The 19632-nt window shown below is 32.7% G+C and overlaps 3 protein-coding genes across 6 annotated transcripts in view; 2 read left to right on the top strand and 1 right to left on the bottom strand.

The window, feature by feature from the left end:
• Positions 1-1831, bottom strand: part of LOC145324964 (uncharacterized) — a 38465-nt gene extending 36634 nt beyond the window's left edge. For all 4 annotated transcript variants that reach the window (XM_080167731.1, XM_080167733.1, XM_080167732.1 and 1 more), the window contains exons 1-2: positions 1734-1831; positions 717-895 (exon numbers count right to left, since the gene is read on the bottom strand). In XM_080167731.1, the coding sequence (XP_080023857.1) occupies positions 717-895; positions 1734-1787 (233 nt within the window). In that variant the 5' untranslated portion in view covers positions 1788-1831. The remainder of the gene's footprint in view (positions 1-716; positions 896-1733) is intronic.
• A 2497-nt stretch (positions 1832-4328) lies between these two features.
• On the top strand, positions 4329-9297 carry LOC145324963 (uncharacterized). Its single transcript, XM_080167729.1, has 5 exons — positions 4329-4665; positions 5003-5215; positions 5539-5648; positions 6273-6914; positions 8925-9297. Exons 1-5 carry the CDS (start codon positions 4600-4602, stop codon positions 9295-9297), a joined length of 1404 nt encoding a protein of 467 aa, XP_080023855.1. The 5' UTR covers positions 4329-4599.
• A 207-nt stretch (positions 9298-9504) lies between these two features.
• Positions 9505-17230, top strand: LOC145324962 (uncharacterized). The gene is made up of 9 exons (XM_080167728.1): positions 9505-10581; positions 12004-12107; positions 13244-13426; positions 13936-14406; positions 14943-15059; positions 15569-15819; positions 16136-16281; positions 16682-16994; positions 17164-17230. The coding sequence occupies exons 1-8, from the start codon at positions 10579-10581 to the stop codon at positions 16823-16825; spliced, it is 1419 nt and encodes a 472-aa protein (XP_080023854.1). The 5' UTR covers positions 9505-10578; the 3' UTR covers positions 16826-16994; positions 17164-17230.
• Positions 17231-19632: the final 2402 nt, after the last annotated feature.

The following is a 19632-nucleotide window of genomic DNA, read 5'->3' as shown; positions in this document are numbered from 1 at the left end:
AGAAATCATCTCTATTGGTCGAATGGTTTCTGAGAAAATTAAGGTTAGGTTCATTTTTAGGGTTTTTTTGAGCCCCGGAGGGCTAGGGGTTGGCGGCATGAGAATAACTTTTAAACTAGAAGTTAGTTTATAACCATAAAAGCTTAAGTCTAAGAAATCATCCCTATTGGTCAAATGGTTTCTGAGAAAATTAAGGTTAGGTTCATTTTTAGGGGGTTTTTGAGCCCCGTGGGGCTAGGGGGTGGGGGTAGGGGGGTGACTTTGAAACCATAAGATGTTCATACCCATAAAAGCTTAAGTCCAAAAAATTTACACGGTTCATCAAGTGGTTCCTGAGAAAACCCCCCCCCTGCATCAAAAAAGCTTCAGTTACGTCCCCCTTTGGCCTAAACATCAAAATTGTTCAAACCACTGACATAACCAATAAACTTATTGAACTAGTCTGATATAGGTAATACATAAAAGGGGCATTATATTTTCAATTAGGTTAATAAAATCAATATTATTTTTGTCTAGAGTCTTTTGCAACAGAAATACTTGAAATATTACTTTAATAGAACTCAGTTTCGGTTTGTCTTTTTTTAAAGGAGAAAATGCTACCTACAAAATTATAAATGTTATTAGGAGTTTAATATTCATGTATGATTAGTATCTCTAATGTGTATGTATGAAGCTCAGATTCTCTGGAGTTAAGATACAGATGAAGATTGGTTTACCTTGCTGTCGGAATCACATAGGAGGCAATAAGCTTGTTCTTGATAAGAGAATGTTTTCGGTTTCCTGGCCGCTCCACCTTCAGCTGTTTACAGAAGGTTGTTTTGCCAGCACCAGAACCGCCCGCCAACACAATACCACACAGTTTACCATGGTATTTCTTTTGACAGGCATCCAATATCTAAAAACAAAAGTTCTGTTAAATTAATCTTTAGTCTAAATAACATGAATTTAAATATTAATCTTAAGAATTAAAACAGAACGCCATGGGGTAATCAAATCTTGACATTGAAACTGATGTTTAAGATAATCAAGGAGTATTTATAACTCCTTCCATCAGGGTGTAAGGGAGGGGACAATGGATCGAATATTCAACTTTTAGGAGTCTCAGACTTTTGGTACTGGCTTAAAGGGAATGTGCACGAATACAGCAGATTCTGACTGACTTTGGGTACTTGCGCATCAATGCCCAGCTAACTAGCTGAGCTAGTTTTGAAAATGCCAACAGAAAAATTTGTTATTAATGGCTGGTTTTAACAAATATTTTTTCCCAAGAAAATGTCATTTCATGTAAAGAAACTCTACTGTGATATTTATGTTTTAAATAATCTAAGAACCGCTTGAATTTACGTGTCAGTTATAAATATATGAGAAGGGTTGAGGTAGTTCTAAACAAGATATTTCTAGTGATTAATTACAGAATGTTTACTACATTGTGATGTGTTGATAATTTAATTTTCAAGTAAATGATTTTTTTCTTAGAACTAATTTTGTTCTAAATTAGGTTACCATGACCCCTTTACAATTTTGGTAAAATTTTCTTGATAAATCTGGTTTTCATTGCTTTTCAGCGAACCCTCTTAAATTGAATTAATTGCACATTGTCCCCTCCCTTACTCCCTGCCTTCCATAGTAAGAGAGATTGTCGCATTAACATTAAAATGATTCTAAAATCAAAATGATTTAAAATTTTTCACTAAATTGCCTGCATATAAATATAAATTACAAATGTTATTAACCTTTGTATAAATCCAGTCTCTTGGTATATTTATGCTGTGCCCGGGTCCCTCCATCTCTCATAATCAGTCAAACTAATCTAACCAAACATTTTAAGTCTGCAAAATTAAGAAAGTTAAAATGAGAAAAAAAGGTGTACCTACAAAAGTTATTTTGATCTCTAAAAAATTATATAATACAGGAAAACAATCCGGATATATTTAAGGATAAAGTTACGCGTAGGTTTCATAATGTTTTTATCCATTGCATCTAATAATCCTAGAGATAAAGGCATCCATATAAAGTATCACCCTGTAAAGTGTAAATAAAACACTCCCAGGGTGTCAATGCAGATTCACAGAATTAAAAGCATAATACTTGAAATCGATCCTTATATATAGACATAAGATACAGATATTTAAGAGAACGAAATTAACCTGAAACACATAATATATGTATATTTCTGACAAAATATCCAAATTTAGGAATTGTAAAATTTATAGGTATGTAGAAATACAACAAAATAATGGTAAATAAAAGTAAATTACTGCTCAAAACGAAATCAACATTTAACTCAAAATAGCTAAATAACACCAGTAAATAGGAAATGTACGTACATATAGAATACTCATTTAAAATTTATAAGTATAGAAACACATCTGAGTTCATGGTTTTATATCCTTTTAGTTTAATTAAACAAGATCAAAATTAATTAGGAATATTATGACCGATTCCATCAATGACCTATTTTGAGCGAGTGGGTACCAACTAACTGCCGAGAGAAATCACTCCTATTTAATTTTGACCTTTCATTAATACAAAGAGGGGGGGGGGAGGTCTACTTTGCATCAATCCTACACATCAATATAACCTCGAGGGCTCTAGGGGCATTGCATTACACTGCAGCTTTGTCGTCACTGTAGGTTGAAAATTAGGGGTAAAGAAATAAAAATCATCATAACTCCTCCAAATTTTAAGATAGATCAATAATATTTTAATTATTTAATTCCCCATTAACAGTAGTTTTAGAAAAACCTTTTTTTATTTTTTTATTTGCTAAGTAAAAAGTCGAAAAAAAGACTTTTTAACCAAATTTAAGCTAAAAATGATAACTTTTCGCAGAAATTTATGGAAAATTTCTAAATCAAGTAATTTATACATGAATACTTGTTAGTTGTTTAGCAAAATCAAATATTATGTATAAAATTCTTCAACTTTGACAAAAAAGTGGTTTTTAAGCTCTTAATCGCAAAAATAGTTAAATTTTCGATTTTATATCACTGCGCGCAGCTTTGTGGCAAATGTAGGCAAAAATTTAGGGGTAGTGAAATAAAAACGATCATAACTCCTACAAACTTTAAGATAGATAAAAAATAATTGGATTGTTTTTAATTCTCCATTATCAGTAGTTTAAGAATATTTTTAAATTTTTTTTATTTAATAACAGAAAGTCGAAAAAAAACCTTTTTTTTTTACGAAATTTAGGCTAAAACAGTGAACATTAGTTTCGGTAAAATTCGGTGGACTTAGTGTTGATCGATTTGAAATTTTTTTTTTTTTAAATGTTCATGAAGAATTCCTTTATCCCAAACATCTTTTTTTATATTTCTATTGTATTTGCAAGGCAAGTAATAAACAGATATTTTAGCGCCGTTATTGGTAATTTTTCAGGGGTAATTTTGTTTATCTGTGCTCAAAATTTTTTTTTTTTTAAAGCATTTATATTAATTTCAAATAATTAAAAGTAGATATTCGGAAAAAAAAAGTTCTAAAATATTTACATAAATCACTTAAAAATAAGATTTAAAAAGCCCTATTTTTCGTAAAAAATGCGCTCTTCCGTGACGGGTCGGAGTTGAAATCGGAGATTTTGTGTATTGTGCAGAATGCTCATCCCACAGTGCGCGCATTATACTTGACAAAACTGCAGTGATTATAGTGCTTAAGAATTTGCAGTACAAAAACATTAATACGATCTTAATTCATAATTTACTTAATTTTTAATTATAATTTCAAGAAAAAAAATTTCTGCTCAATATATTCCTCCAATTTAAAATATGGAAAATTAAAAACTTTTCACTTTCACAGTTGCAAACTTTTTGCACTGTTCCAGCCACAGTGAACCTTTTTTACTGCCAATAATAATTGCAAATATTTTTTTCTGCCATCGACCCAGCCTTTGTTGATGTTATTGATGAGGACATAATTTTTCACCAATGTTTTCTTCCCTATTTAATTTTAATAAAAAAGTTAAATTAAAACAGTTAAATCTTAAATATTAGAAATATAATTCAAAGTTCATTTTTACGTAGTTAAAAAATTCAATGTAAAGAGAATTTTTGTACAAAATAAAGAAAAGTTAAGGCCCACAATTTGAGGGAAATAATATACTGTAAGTATTTGACCAGAATGCCGCAACTTGCGCATTTCTCTCCTCCCAATAGAATCATAAAAGACGACATTTAAGAAAATTAATATATAGCGGTATTTATAGCAGAGTAATGCGCGTGGCGGGCGGTTAACATATTTTTGTAAATAAACAAATACCATAGTTTTGTCGTTATTGTTTTTAAATGCTCCTTACAAACAAATATTTACCTTGGATGTTTTTCTGTGTCGTGTCTTTTGAAAAAGATCTCGCTGAACCTAATAGATTCCTCTTTATAGTGAAGCTTCTCAGTTAAAAACCAGAGGTCTAAAACTAATTAGAGGAAGATTTTAACTATTTTTGGGGAGAGAATTTCCAGCCTTTCACGGTATAGCCGGTAGTCTAAGATGAATTTTATGATAAAAAATATTTTGAATATATTACCACTAGGTAGGTACTTTCCTTTATTACTTTTTGATCATTATTTTTTCAGAATAAAATCTCAGCAGCTCTCTAGCTGAATGAATGAGGACAGTAAGATGGATACTTTGTTGGGAAGTTCATCGTCCATTGATGAAGAACAAAAGGTATACATACAAATATATGTTACAAGATGAGTTTTTATTCTTATTAGATTTTAAATTAGATAAGACAAGACAGTCCGGAACCTTAATTCGATGGGATTTTATATAGAATCTTCTTTTGTTGATATTTATATTAAATAGATAGAACTTTGTTAAGTTTTCATGTTTTTTAAATATATATTTATATATCCTGTGGTAGGAGCTAATTTAAATAGGAATGGATAGTAATGGTTGTTAAATGTATTTATAATGAGTTTGTGATTGTATGTACATATGTAGTTATACTATAGCTCTTGTATACCTAATATACCTAGCTAATACTTTCCTTATTCCATTAAAGAATCTCCTAGCAAATGTAGAATCTTTGGAAATAACTGAAGATGCAACTCAAGATCCTCAGAGGTCTATTGGAGAAGATGTGTTGTCTAGTGGAGATCTAGATATGGTAAGTTTGAATTCTGACCGAACAGATGCACAAGATGACACAAAACCATCCAATGATGTCCACTTGTTAACAGCTAATGACAACAAAGATCAACAAGAAAATGAGCAGGTAACATTTTCAATGCATTATATAAAATTCTTAAATAGCACTAAAATATTTTCCTTAATATTTGTGTGCTGTTTTCACTGTATGTAATTGTGCTATCAATTGGTTAAAAAAAGTACTGTAATTTTCTAATTGGTTATTGACTTGTCCACAACGCTTTGAGTTTTAGTGTCTAAATAAGTAAAATAAAGTTATTTTATATTTCACAAAGTATTTTGTTTTATTCTACAATTATTTTTGAGGCATCTTAACAAAATTACCTACACTATTGTTTCCTAGCTCTTCAACCTTAATTTGCTTTCATCTACAGATTAATTTTATTTTAGGTAGAGAAATATGTTCTTTCTTTTGATGATCTACCCTACCTAGTCCACAAAAAAGTCCTCAAGTTTCTTACAATTAAAGATATTCACAATTTGATGTTGGCTTGTAAAGAGTAAGTTTTTATTTTTATTGATTCTACTTTAGCTTTGTGCAAATAATTAACATGATTCTATCCTGAGACAGAAAGATATCCTGTTACTTTTGTATAAGGATTAAGTTTTACTGAAATATTTTTAAGATTTTAAAAAATCTATTTATCTCAAATATTTATAATAATTAGGGTTGGCAATCTGTATTCGAATCCGGAATCTGCCTAATTTTTGGTCAATTTTGGAATCTGAATCTGGAATCCGTTTTTTAATAGCGGATTCGGATTCTTAATTGGTAGGCTAAAATTAGCGTCTTGAGTTTTTTCTTTCAACTCCCCTGTTTTGAAGGCAAAGATTATCATCATTCATTATGTATAAAATCTTTTAAAATATGGTTCAATTCTCGGAAGTGAATTTTAGAGAACATCAAGAACATTAATTTTTAGGACATATGTAGCACTTCAATTTTTTTAAAGCCTTTTAAAATATTGCTAGCATCTGGAATCCGAATCCGGAATCTGCCAAAAATAAGAATCCAGAATCCGCCATTTTTTTGGATGGATTTTTGTAAGAATCCGAATCTGGTCCAAAAATTTGACGGATTGCCATCCCTAATAATAATAAGTAATTCAATGATATGCTATTAGGTATTATTACAAGTTTGGTAAGTTGGCTCCCTCTACTGGAAAATGGAAGATTCAGATGATGTCAAAGACTGCCAATGAAAACATGGAAATTCTCAAGGCTGCCAAAGAAAGACAGAATAATATACCCAGAGATCTGGAAATTAAATTTAAATTTAAATGTTGCATCTACCTGAATGGAGACAGGTTCTGGGAGGTTGCATATAAATCTTTGAATGTTTTTAAGTGTTTAGAACCCATACAAATTCTTTTCAGAGATTGGGCTGAAAACATAACTTCCTTAGAAATGGAAATCTTGGGCAATGAGACGTTTCTCATGGATGAAGTCATTTGCCCCAAACTTGAATCTTTATCATTTCAAATCTACCCCAATTGCACTAATCAGACCTCTGTTGATATTATCTATGAGTTTACAAAGAAGCATGTGCATGGCCTTAAAAGGTTTGAAATAGTTGGAGACTACAAACATCCACTGTTGTTTAAATTTCCATCTTATATGCCTTGTCTTGAACACTGCAAATTAACCAGAATCCAACCAGATGATATCAATACTCTTCTGAACAATGCTCATCAAACTCTTGTGTCTTTGGAAATTGTTGATGATATTGATAATTTTCCAAATTACCAAATTGATTTCAATTATAGGTAAGTTAAGTCCTATATTATATAGTATATACCAGTAAGGTTTAATTGTTTCAATTAAAAGATCTCACAAACTGCTACACTAATTTTCCCCTTAAAAAAAAAGCTTGCTATTGGTCTTGTGATAGGTCTAAGTTGGCTACTTCAGTAGGGGATCACTCTTAAGGGGAAAAGTAATCCGTATAATAAAGTAATAGGATGTGTGTCTTTTTGTCTGTAATGAAGGATCTCGCTAACCGCTGAACCGACTGGGTTCTCCTAAACAGGGGGTAGCTTCTCATATGTCCCGGGAAGGTTATAACTATTTTGGGGCAGGGTACCACCACCCTTTCAAGAGAAATTGCCCCTAGAAAATTATTACTCTCCCAAAAGAAATTAAATTTTGGTTTATGTTAAATATTTGGTTTATCGACTAAAAAGCTAGGTTTCACCATGGTTTTATATTATAAAAACTTTGAAATGTTAAGCATTATTTTCTCGTGCAATATCATCAAATGTTTCGATGAGTTAAAACTGTTGTTGAAAAGCTTAATGCAGGAGTTAAAAACTTTGATTAAAAATGTATATTTAAAAAAAAGGGTTGGTAACTTGTAATTTTGTGAACAGTTTAATTAATGTACTTTTGCAATTTACAGCATTTTTCTGCCGTGTTATTTTAGTTTGTCATTTAAACTCAACAAAGCGTTTGATCAGAGTTTTGGATCCGGATCCGCAAGGATCCACATTACATTATTGAGTCCGGATCCTTGGACTCAAAAAAATGCAGAAAACATGGAAAAATCTACCTAAATTTATATAAAATAGTCACATACAAAGACATTCTCGTGATGAGAGCCAATCTTTAAGGTTTAGGTTCAGACTTAAAAATTAAAAGTATTTTTGACTTCGAGATTAAGGAACAAACATTTTTTGAAAAATTTGGTGATTTTATTTTTATTGTCAAGGATCCGGATCCGCACTGACCAAATTTGGAGGATCCGGATCCGCATACAATCAATGCGGATCCGCAACACTGCGTTTGATGATATTGCAAAAAAAAATGCTTAGCATTTCATAGTTTATTTAATATAAAACCATGGCGAAACTTTTTTGTTGATAATCCAATTGAAGTATTAAACATAAACCCAGTATATTCACTAAAAAAATACTATGGATCAATACTGGAAGGTGCTTAGAATCACTTGCTCTCGTTCGTGGATAGTTCCCTTTAAAAAAAAGGTTTTGGGATTCAACTCCCCCTTCCTCAAGTGCCCCTAGAGGTCTCTAGGGGCGTATAATAACACAGTATAATGTTATCCCTCTCCTAAAGTATGGCATTTATTTACAGGCAAGCAGAGAAGCTATGTACTAACCTGTACCATAAGAGTAGCAAGGGTGTTTTTAGGGTTGGCAATCCAAATCCCCAATCTGTCCAATTTTGCCCTATTTTTTGGAACCAGAATCTGAATCCGCAGTTCAAATTGCGGATTCGAATTGTTAATTTTTATGACTATTGTAACACGTAATTTTTTTTTTATTTAAAATGTGGCAGAAAAATTCAAAAAAGTATTTCATTGTTTTTTTACTACAGTTAAAATGGTGGGTAGCATCCAAAGTTTTTTTTGTATTTTATTTTCAAGGTAGCTTTTCATGCTTTTTTTTAGATCAGGTTAGGTTAAGTAAGGGTTAGAAAATGTCCGCTGTAGAGCCTACAATTTTTTATTTCAGGACTTTTAAAGTATTGCTAGAGTCTGCAATCTGCATTCCGAAAATCTGCAATCCGAAGATTAATCTCTTTTTTTTTTTTGGGGGGGGGGGGGTTGGCGGATTTTTGTAATAATCTGAATCCAACCCAAAAGTTTGGCGGATTGCCAAACCTATTTTTTTATCTGTTTGTGAAATTATCTGCCCGGCCACTCTAATTATAAATAATGTATACTTTGTTTTTTTTGGGAAGCTTTATAGTAAACCCAGACATATTTATAATAAAAGAGATTTTCTGTTTCTAACTAATTTTAATGAGTTTTTTTTTAGGCCTGAGAGTTTAAAGCACCTATTGGTAATGGTTCATTACAGAAATATCAGCTCTGCATTCCTCAACAATCTGCTTCCACAGGTGGCAGGACAACTGATAACTCTCAAAGTCTTTGGTTCATCATTGCTTCCAAGTATCCTTGCAAGCTGCCCCACGTTCTCAAACTTAAAGTTGTTGTTTTTTTATGATCATGAAACTAATCATTGTTTGTATAAGTTTCCAGAGGTTGAGATTATTGTTAACCTGGATATCAGCGATGGAAGAGTGTCTGATGCTATTAAACTTCCAAAACTGAAGACCCTTGTTGTTGACCATTTTGATCCATGGAGTCTTCAAATGATCCATCTTAACTCAGGAATGAATATATCATAAAATACTGCTATTAAAGTTTGTTCAAAATATTGATTATACAAATGAAGTTCTGATTAAAGCAATCAAATTACTTTTTATTAATCTCCTTTATTGTTCTAATACTAATTTACTAGCAGTTACACCCCTTGTAGCCTCAATGGGCACTTGTTAGGGGGGGGGGGGGGGTATAGGGTTGTCATTTTTTAGGTGATTTTTCTTTGGATTGATAAGAATAAACTAATCTTGTTCATGTTTATTATACAATACCTATCAAATGAGAGACATAAAAGATATATTTAAAATGTTACCTATAGAAACTTTGGAAGTATTGATGATTCGAAACTCTGAAGGCGAGGAATTGGTAACTTGTGAGCTTCCTAAGCTTCAACAGCTTATTATTCCTGACAGTGTATCTTATCTAAAATCCAAATGTCCAGCAAACTGCACTATTATAACAGATTCCGATACAGCCCTGGATATGATGACTGAGAATGCTAAGAACTACCCTTATCCATCCATTGCTGATTGTTTTAAAGACGATTTATATTTGAATGATTTTGAAGATTCTGATGATTCCTATATGAATGATGGTTATTGGGGGTATGATGATTATTATGATGAGTATGATAATTATTATGATGATTATGATAATGGATATTAATTATGATATAAAACTGTATCTTATTTTTATTTGCTTTTCCTTTAGTGTATTCAAGTTTAAATTATAGTTTATTTGATCGTATAATTCATTCAATATTTCTATTTTTGTGATGTTTGATTTGAATATCAGTACTTTATATAATTCTAAATGAATCTGTTACGCTTAAATACGCTTACTTACATTGCCCAGTGAGGCAAACACAGGATAAAATAAAGTTTTTTTTTCACCGCAGACTGTTGTTTTTTGCGCCCACGTGTTTTTTTGCTCTAGTTCTGAATTTGCCTAAATTGAAAAGATCTGCTAAAAGCTTTATAAAACAATTTTCTATACAAAAAAAAAAAAATTTAGGAAAGATTTTTAAAAAAGAATTTAAATTTTTAAACCTAGACAAAATACACTATACAGCAATTTACATAAAAATTGAGGAGCTCAGGGTCTAGAAAATACCTTCAGGCTTCTCAAAGAACCCTTTAATAAGCCTGTAAAAAGTTTTATCCTATTGATTTGCCCCAAAGTGTTTTAAAATAAATCATGTTTATTTTTTATATTTTTTTTTCAGAAAAACTTCAATCAAAATGTAGTTGAAGACTTGGTACAGAAAAAAATTTTACCTTTTCAAAATTGTTGAAGAGAACTACATCATGGTAATTACATAATCACAGGGAGGGAAGGGACGTTGGACTATAAATTACACTGGTACCCAAAGTTTTATAACTGACACAAAAAATTTTAAAACCTTTATTGTATTGTGATTGGTTGGTTCTAAGTCTTAACTTAGAAAAAAGATAATTATGTAAATCATCAGGGGGGATGTACAATGTACACCAATTTATCGTCCACTGTCTTATTCCTTATGATCCCTGCAAAATCGCCAGAGGATGGCAGTACTTTCATTTTTATTTTGTACAACTCCATCTTCAAAATTCAAGCATAAAATCCTTTATATTTTAGCTAGGTAGTTTATTATATTGGGAGATTTAAAAAAAAATACCTACACTCTTTTCAATTTTAATAAAAGAATCTTAGAAAGAAGTAACAAGGTTTGTCTGTCTGAAGCTGAAGTTCTCAGTAATCGCTGAACCGATTGTGCATTGCTCTTCAGGGAATAGAAAAATTAGCCATCAAACTTAGAAATTTGGTATTTTTTTAATTAACTAACATTTTATTTTCATATGTACTTGCATTACTGGGAAAAACATTTTAACAAATAATAAGGGGGGGGGGGGGTTTATATGCAACCATCTCGTAATCAATGTATAAATGGCACTTAGAATTCGAATTTCGATCTGAAATTTTGCATGAGTAATCCTTGGTAGGTCTATTTTCCCTAAATCGAACAAAAAGTTGAAAAAGTAACAGCTAACGGCTCAGCCGTTTAGCCGTTTTTTGGCTATTTTTAGGGCAAATCTGTCAAAAATTACGTAGAAATCAACATTTAAAATATATATTTGCTTTAAATCATGTGAAATGATACCAAAAATATTTTTTTAGATTTCTAGTACCAGCAACTACCGGCTAGAATCGTTTAAAAACTTTTTGGATCGGAAAAGAGCATTATGTGGAGAGAGGTTTCGTGATTTATTTCCATAGAAAAAAGCCAAAAAATTACTAAGCGGCTGAGCTGCCAGCCGTTAGCCGTTACTTTTCCAACTTTTTGTTCGATTTAGGGAAAATAGACCTGCCAAGGATTACTCATGCAAAATTTTATATCGAAATTCGAATTCTAAGTGCCATTTATACATTGATTACGAGATGGTTGCATTAAACCCCCCCCCCCCCCCCTTTGTTTTCTTGCTTTCTTGGCACTTGCATGGTTCTAAGGACTTCCAAATCAATGGCCCTAGCATAAATGTATATTCCAGACAACTACCTTCCCAAAACAAAGGATCCATTAGTTAGGAGATAGAAATGAATTTAATTGATTTCACAATTAGGCTGTAAGAAACTTTTATGTGTAATTGCCATTGTTTTGGTTATTTTATTTCTTAAGAGGGTAGGTAATATTTTTAATGTTTTCATATATGTAATACCTATAACCTATTGTTTGATTTATTATTTACTTACAGGATTTTGTATTTCCTTTCGAAGAACTGCCGTATCCCGCTTACAGAAATGTTGTCAAGCATCTTAGTATGAAGGACACACTTGCCTTGATGCTAGCATCTAAAGAGTAAGTTATTAAAAGCGAAGCCTTTTCTATAATTAGGGTAGGCCAGCCCGTCTGTACGGGACAGTTATCTATTTCATTTGAACAGGTTAGAATTGTCCTATCGATTTTAAACTTTGTATGATAATTCCTATATCAATTAGGAATGCTTTAGGAAGTGTAGCAACTCTATAATCGTTACCAGAAAGTCCGTACATCTATTTAAATCAAGCTGATTTTTACTTTTTTGCATGCTTTAATTATCGGCTAACATGAAGGAGACTAGCACCGAAATCGAAGAATAAAGAAAGCTAGCACCAAATGTCTTAAAGTGAAGAAAGCTAGCACCTAATGTTTTGGCCCTTCTTATTTGTATTATGTATAAATCCTATTATATAAAGTAGTAAGCGTTTTTTTGTCTGTCCCGAAGGATCTCGCTAACCGCTGAACCGATATTGTTCTCCTTTACAGTGAAGCTTCTTATAGGTTCTGGGAAGGTTTTAAACTATTTTTCGAGAGGGGCTCCCCCAAAAAATATTTTTTAAAACTTTTTGGTCGACTTTTCCTTCTCCTACCAGTGCAGTGCTCTAGAGGCTTCTAGGGGCGTAGCCGCTAGTAATAAAATAATTAGGGTCGGTCAGTCTTTCCGTCAGTCCGTAACGGGTAGCTTTTTTCGATAATTTAGGCATGTTAGAATTGTCCTATCGATTTCAAACTTTGCATGATGATTCTTGAAGTAGTTAGGTACGATTTAGAAAGCGTAGCAACTCTATAATCGTTACCAGAATGTCCGTACGTCCATTTTAAACATGTTGTTTTTTTTAACTTTGTTAACAATTTTTTATGTGATAAAATCATCCGATTGATCTGATTTTTTGATTAATGATTCCAATTACAATAAGGTATAATATTATGAGCGAAGCATCTCTATAATCAAGGCCTAAAAATGTCAGTATGTTCTTAAAAAAGAATTCTTTACGTTTAATTTTGTCAAAACATATAAATTCTTATTTTTTATATTCAGTTATGACACTCTACAAGGGTTAATGTTCGTCTGTAATACCGTTTCAGAGCTTCGCTTTTGTGTATGTTGTCATCCTTGTTATATTTGAAAAGTCATTTGTTTTCATGAAAATTATTCTTATTTCTTTGATTTTTAGGACTCATTACAGGATAGCCAAAATGTTACCAGCCACTGGAAAATGGAAGGTTCCTCTAACCCAAACATCCTACGAATCTTACTTTAAAACCTTGAAGAAGGCCAAGGAAAGACAAGATGTGCGCCCCAGGAACCTGGAAATTAAGTTGGAGATAACCTGTTGTAGCTACCTGAAAGATACAAGGTCAGGGATTATGGTTTAGACATCTGTAAGCAAAGTAAAAGAATGTCTGTCTCTCTGTCTACCTGTCCATATTAGACTTGATATTTGGTAACCGCTGGGTGGACATATCTGATTTCCTTTTCAGATAATTCCTATACCTATACCTAAAAGATTTGGGGCAATATTTTTGGTGGGTGAAACAATTCCTCTTTCTCTAACCTCTCCCACCACTGTTTAGGATCTCCACATAAAAATATTTCAGAGATCTTGTGATAATTTTTTTGTTGCAAATATTAAGGTGTGGCTATTGATATTCATGAAAAAAGTTTTAAATTAGTTATTTATCGCATCGTATTATAGACAGTTTTCCGCGAATATTAAAATGAAAAAATGAAGATTAAAACCAGTCATGTTAGGTTTTTATTTTGATATTCTATGATGAGAACCGGTTCTAATCCAGTGGATATTAATCGGTTTCGAAGCCATACTGGAAAAGATTTTATTTTACCTACCTTAATCCTTGCTAAAAGATGGACAGAAGGGGAAGATGAATATTTCGGAGACCCTAGGGATTGTGGTCTTGGCTTTGACTGCCTTGAAATGAAGAAAACTGCCATACAAGACTGGTCACAACAAATAACTGCCCTAAAGCTTGAGTTACTGGGAAATGAAGCTTTTCTTGCTGATGTTACCTGTCCCAATCTTGAATCTCTGGCCTATGAAATGTACCCAAAGCAACTAAAGCCTTCTTGCGTTGATATAATCTATTCCTTCACCACCAGACATGCTGATGGTCTTAAAAATCTTGGGATCATTGGTGATGAACGTAATGCGACACTGTTCCAGCTACCAACTCACATGCCCCTGCTGGAAGATTGTAAGCTGACCTGCGTGACCTCAGATAACATGACAAATATTGTGAATATTGCTCACAAGACCCTGGTGGCCCTGGAAGTTGAATGGGGCTTGGATGATGATGGAGTTATTCAACTTAATAATAGGCAAGTTGTTTTTAGTTGGGAAGCTACTCTATAGTTTTTTTGTCTGTCATTCAGTCTGTAACGCTACTAGGGAAATGTAATTTTCTCGGCTGCTATTGAAGATAAGCAGCTGAAATTTTTAGTTAAGACTCCTATAATATATAAGCATGAACTCTATACATTGTTTTATCCGTCAGTCTGTCGGTAATGCTTAAAAAGGCATAAACTATATAATCTAAAGGTTTCGTAATTTCCTTTGAGTTTTTGCAAATTTAACAAATGTTCTTTAGGGATGAAATTATACGTATTTATTTTACATACCAACTGAAAGACAGGGACGTCCAAGAAGGGAGGATTCCCATAGGCTCCCCTTAAAGTTTTTTAGATATCACCCTCCTCCCTCTCTCACCTCAAAACATTTGTAACCTCCTAAATTTGCCATTTTAACTCCATAAACTTGATTCCCCCCCCCCCCCCCCTTATCCCTTATTGAGATTTTATACATTCCTCCCAAAAAGCTATGAAGTCCCTGCTCAAACACACATATTTAATATTAGACCTGAGAAGCTAGAGCACCTTTTGATCTACCACCGCCGGGGAAATCTGAGTCCTGTGTTTGGCAACCTGATCAAGAGTGTTGCCCCTCAGTTGGTCACCCTGAAAATGGATTGTAGGCAGGAATAACAGAATAAATAAATGGGGTTCAAAAATGTTTTCATGCTGTAAAGTAGGACACATGTCATACCTAGATTAAAAAGTCATTAATTCTTCTCAGCCCTAGGCTACTTTATCAAACTAGATATATTTTAAAACTACAGTTTTCATTCTCAATCATCCAATAACCTTTTTTTACAATTTTAACATACCTGTACACTCGTGCTACTTATCTACAGGCTTTTTATTTCACTAAGGCTTTTCAAGCCAAAGAATGCTTAATATGTCTTAGCCCTTAATTTAAGGGAGAAAAAAATGTGTTAATTTAGATTATGAATGCACTGGTTGATTTTCTAAAACGTTTTTTTCTTCCAATGGTTGAATTACATCCCTGAAATGAACATAGCACTGAAACAGCACAAAATGAAGAGTACCTAGGTATTTAGAATGTTTTTTAACAGCATAGGTACTTAATATTTATATAAATTCATATTTTGAAACTCCTTATTCTAATATTTTCTGACTCCAGGGCTGAATGGATGGACGATTATTTTCTAGAAAGTTGTCCCAACTTCTCCAAAGTTCAATTGTTGTGGGTTTTTGTTGGATTCAATCTGAGATATTTGCGCAAGTTTATGAAGTTGGAGCACTTATTTTGTCTGTCAGACATTGGGGGAGGATTTGGGAGTAGATCTGATGCTCTGAAGTTACCAAGATTGACAACTTTGGTGGTGGAGTCATTTGATGAATGGAGCCTGGAAATGATTAAGCTGAATGCAGGAATGGTTTAATTGTCATTGATCAATCTTAAGATATTCAAGTAAGGCAGCAACAATCTAACATAAATGATACAAGGACAAAAACAGGTGCTTTCCCTGAACGTGCGTATAGAGCATTGACTCCCCCCACCCTTATTTGTGATAAAAATTGAAAAAAGGGGGGGGGGGAGACCTATACATTCGGTGATCTTTAGCCCTACATGGTTAGTGGTTACATTTAACAAATATAATCTAACCTAACCTGACTTTGCACGAAGAACATATGATAGGACCTCGATAATCTATGATATGATAATTAAAACTTGAAATCTTCACAGAAACATTGGAAGTCATAATGGTGCTGAGTCCAGAGGGTTATGAGTTCGTTACCTGTCAACTTCCAAGACTGAAGCATTTCTTCTTAATGGAAGGAGAGTTAGATGGCGTGGAACATATTAAAACCAAGTGTCCACCCTCATGTCAGGCATAGATATTTATATTTCAGAGATCTTAATCAGCATAAAGCCTTAGTTTCACAAATACGAAAATTGATAAACTTTTCCCGCGTGCGTATATCGACTAAACTAGTTATATTTATAATATTTCCCAGTTTTCAAAATGGCTCTATGCATAGTTCTGCAGTTTTTAACGTCCTTCTCTATACATTATTAGATTAATTGGCGTAGAATTTTTTTTCAGTTTTGAAAACTTACCTACCTAATCAAATAACTAATCAAAATTAAATAAAAGTCCCCAAAGTTATTAATCCAACAAATAAAAAAAGTCGCTAAAAATATTTTGGGGACTAGTGTAATAAATAGCCCGTTGTCCCCTCCCTTCCTCCCTACATTAGAATATATCCAATTGAATATCTATGAAATCAGGTGATACCAGAGCAAGGGTTGGCCTACAATCTCATGATGGGAAATTCTAAAAGCTATCCCTACCCCAATGTTTCAAACAGATTCGAGGACTACATGATATTTGATGTATTTGATGAAGAGTATTTTAATGATGATTTCTACTGAAGCAAAGCAAGAACTATCATGTATTAAGAAGCAAACTTAAGAATTCAGCATTTATATTGTCATTTATTTATTACTAAACTTGCTACTCTATTATGTATGACAAAAAAATATTGTTGCCTACAAAACACTTAAAATAAGGATAAAAATCCCAGTTGGGGAAAGAACAATGGTAGTCTCTCCTCCATTTACCTCCTCCCTTCCATATCATGAATAATGCCTCAATAGATAGAAAAATTGGAGAAAAGAAATAATGACTGCCACTGTAATATCTCTCTCTGTCTTGAAATCCTCTTCCATTTCTTTCACTTTTAGATTTGGGGAATGATTAATTTTATCAGTCATTATCCTATCCCCGAAAAGTAAAATAAATCTCGAATGTTTTGTATAAATGGATATACAATACGCGGATATTGTGATAGCGAAATTTAGGTTGCTAATGTAGTCCTCATATATTGGTCAATACATAGCACCATGGTAAGGTGAGGGGATGGGGTAGTTATAATCAGGGGGGGGGGGATATCGCTATATTAGCATGCTGGGAGAAGCATTTTATCATATTATGAAAGAATCTCTCGCAATATCCACGTATTCTATATTCATTTTTGTATATTTTGTTAAACTTACACATATTATACTTACAGTTTACATACACTAAATAATAATCAAAATTAACTACCTACCTAAGAAATTTATATTATTCATTCATAAAACCAACAAATTGTACCTAACATTTATATAGGGTAGTGCGGGGTTATTCCGGTCAATTTTTTGCTTCAACTTAAAAAAAAAACATACTTCCCAAAAACTTTTACCGGTTTTTAAGAGTGCCAATGAAAGATATGGCAATAACGAAGAAGCCTGTCTTGGTCCCGTTAAGATCTCGCAACTAGAAGTCGGTCAAAAATCGGTTTTAAGGGCGGCGGTTGGCCTATACCGGAATAACCCCACCGGTGCATGGGGCTATTTCGGTCAGTTGACTTTGGGGGGGTGGAACACCCCCTTAAAATATTTTTTTTAACATTTTAAACTATGAGTAGAAAGCTGAGGTCATTAGCTTTCTAACGGTACTAGTCGCATGCAGATCAGAAAATTTTTTGACCACATTTTGCCCATTTTAAAAAAGTCGGTAAAATCGCAAAAAAAACATCGATTTTTTTCATGCAAACTTTTAAAAAAAAATCATACTTTTTATTATATGATTAGGTTTTTTTAAGCTTTATACATAAATTAGAGGCAATTTCTGATTCGCAGGTCTTGGAATTTCTTGAAAAAAGTGATTTTTTCCCAAAAAATTTTTAATTTTAAAAATCCTGCCAGTTTTGACAGCAGTTTTTGATACATTTTTTCTTGTCTCAAATTGGCTAGGATTGACCTACAAGGGTGGTTAAGGTGTCTAAAGATGCAAAATTACATGCCTGACAATTAACTCGAAATGATATGGGGTCTAACTCTAATATTTCAACACATTTTATGCAACAGGAATTTTGAAAATGCAAAATCTTGAATATGTACTCTAAATCTTGGAGATAGAACCCATATCCTGGGGAGTTTTTGTTAGGACATGCAAAGAGCTTTCTATAGACACCTTAAACACCTTTCTAGCTTAATCCTAGCCGATTTGACATAACAAATCCAAACCGCGCAAAAATCTCGAACACCCTCTTATACGAAAAAGATGCAAGGGTTTCATATGGAATTTTAAATCTTCTAGCAGTCTTTCTAATAGACATACCCCTTCTTACATGAGCCAATGCAGCTGATACATCTTCAGGCAAATATTTAAGGCGTTCCTTTGGGTGATATACTCTTCCCATTACTATAAAAATGTGCCTGAAAAATTTTTAATGTCTTTACAAATTGAAAAGCTTAGGCAACAAAACATGACATAATACAAGCAGTAAAATGACTAGTAATGTACATCACACAACAGGCAAGGCAATGATTAAAGCTTAGATCATGCATTTAGGTTGTTTATGCTTCCAGATCACCTAAATAAAACATTAGGGCATTATACAGTTATAAATACAGTAATAAAAAAAAGTAAAAAAAGTGACCGGAATAGACCCTTTTTTTGAGACGAAAAAAAAATTATGAAAAAATCAAGTTAGAACAACGCCTCCAATTGCAAACGATAAATGAATGCCATATCTTTCATTTTACAAAACCCGGGGGTCAATAGGACTTACCATTTTTTCACAATTTTAGATTGAACATGGCCTATTTTGAAATTTTTTTTTTGCAAATTTTTTGCAACTTTTTGAGGGCAAAAAAATCATAGAAGGAGTGATCTGACAAAAATTTGCTAAAGTAAGAAATGAAAGTATAGGCAATAAACTACAACTTTGCTTTTCTGAAGATCTCTCGCAAACGTTTAGAACACCATTAAAAAACGGTTTTAAAAAAGTTGGTCGAGTGACCGGAATTAGACCCCCCTACCGCATTAACCCCGCACTACCCTATTTACATACATACTAATGTGATATTAACTTCAATCAGTATTTAGTAGTCATCAGGGATCAAAGATAATTCATCTGAAAAGAAAATTTTTACTTAGGTACCTACCTGTAAAATTTTTAAGATTTTATATAGTTTTTACATACCTAGTACCTACCTACTAATGTTTCTATTTGTTGTTTATGCAAATAAAAAAAAATTTATATTTGTGTCAATAGCTAAAGCATTTTATCTGTTTTTTTTTTGTCAGATGCATATTACTTGTCCCTGGAATTAGCTGTGATGTTTTTATAATTATTAATTTATATATTTTCAGAATTTGGATTTTTATTAAAGATGTAGGTATAATGCTG

This window comes from Acartia tonsa, chromosome 7 (genome assembly GCF_053477335.1).
Source record: "Acartia tonsa isolate MP-2025a chromosome 7, ASM5347733v1, whole genome shotgun sequence".
NCBI lineage: Eukaryota > Metazoa > Arthropoda > Copepoda > Calanoida > Acartiidae > Acartia > Acartia tonsa.
The sequence above is the reverse complement of the archived record's forward strand: the minus strand, read 5'-3'. Positions and strand labels throughout refer to the sequence as shown.

Bases quoted from the DNA above. Each gene is read 5' to 3' on its own strand.
- LOC145324963 (XM_080167729.1), top strand. From the start codon at position 4,600: ATGAATGAGGACAGTAAGATGGATACTTTGTTGGGAAGTTCATCGTCC. The intron at 4,666-5,002 runs GTATACATACAA...ATTCCATTAAAG, and splicing joins CCATTGATGAAGAACAAAAG to AATCTCCTAGCAAATGTAGA. The intron at 5,216-5,538 runs GTAACATTTTCA...ATTTTATTTTAG, and splicing joins ATCAACAAGAAAATGAGCAG to GTAGAGAAATATGTTCTTTC.
- LOC145324962 (XM_080167728.1), top strand. The intron at 12,108-13,243 runs GTAAGTTATTAA...TTTGATTTTTAG, and splicing joins TTGATGCTAGCATCTAAAGA to GACTCATTACAGGATAGCCA. The intron at 13,427-13,935 runs GTCAGGGATTAT...CCTTGCTAAAAG, and splicing joins AGCTACCTGAAAGATACAAG to ATGGACAGAAGGGGAAGATG.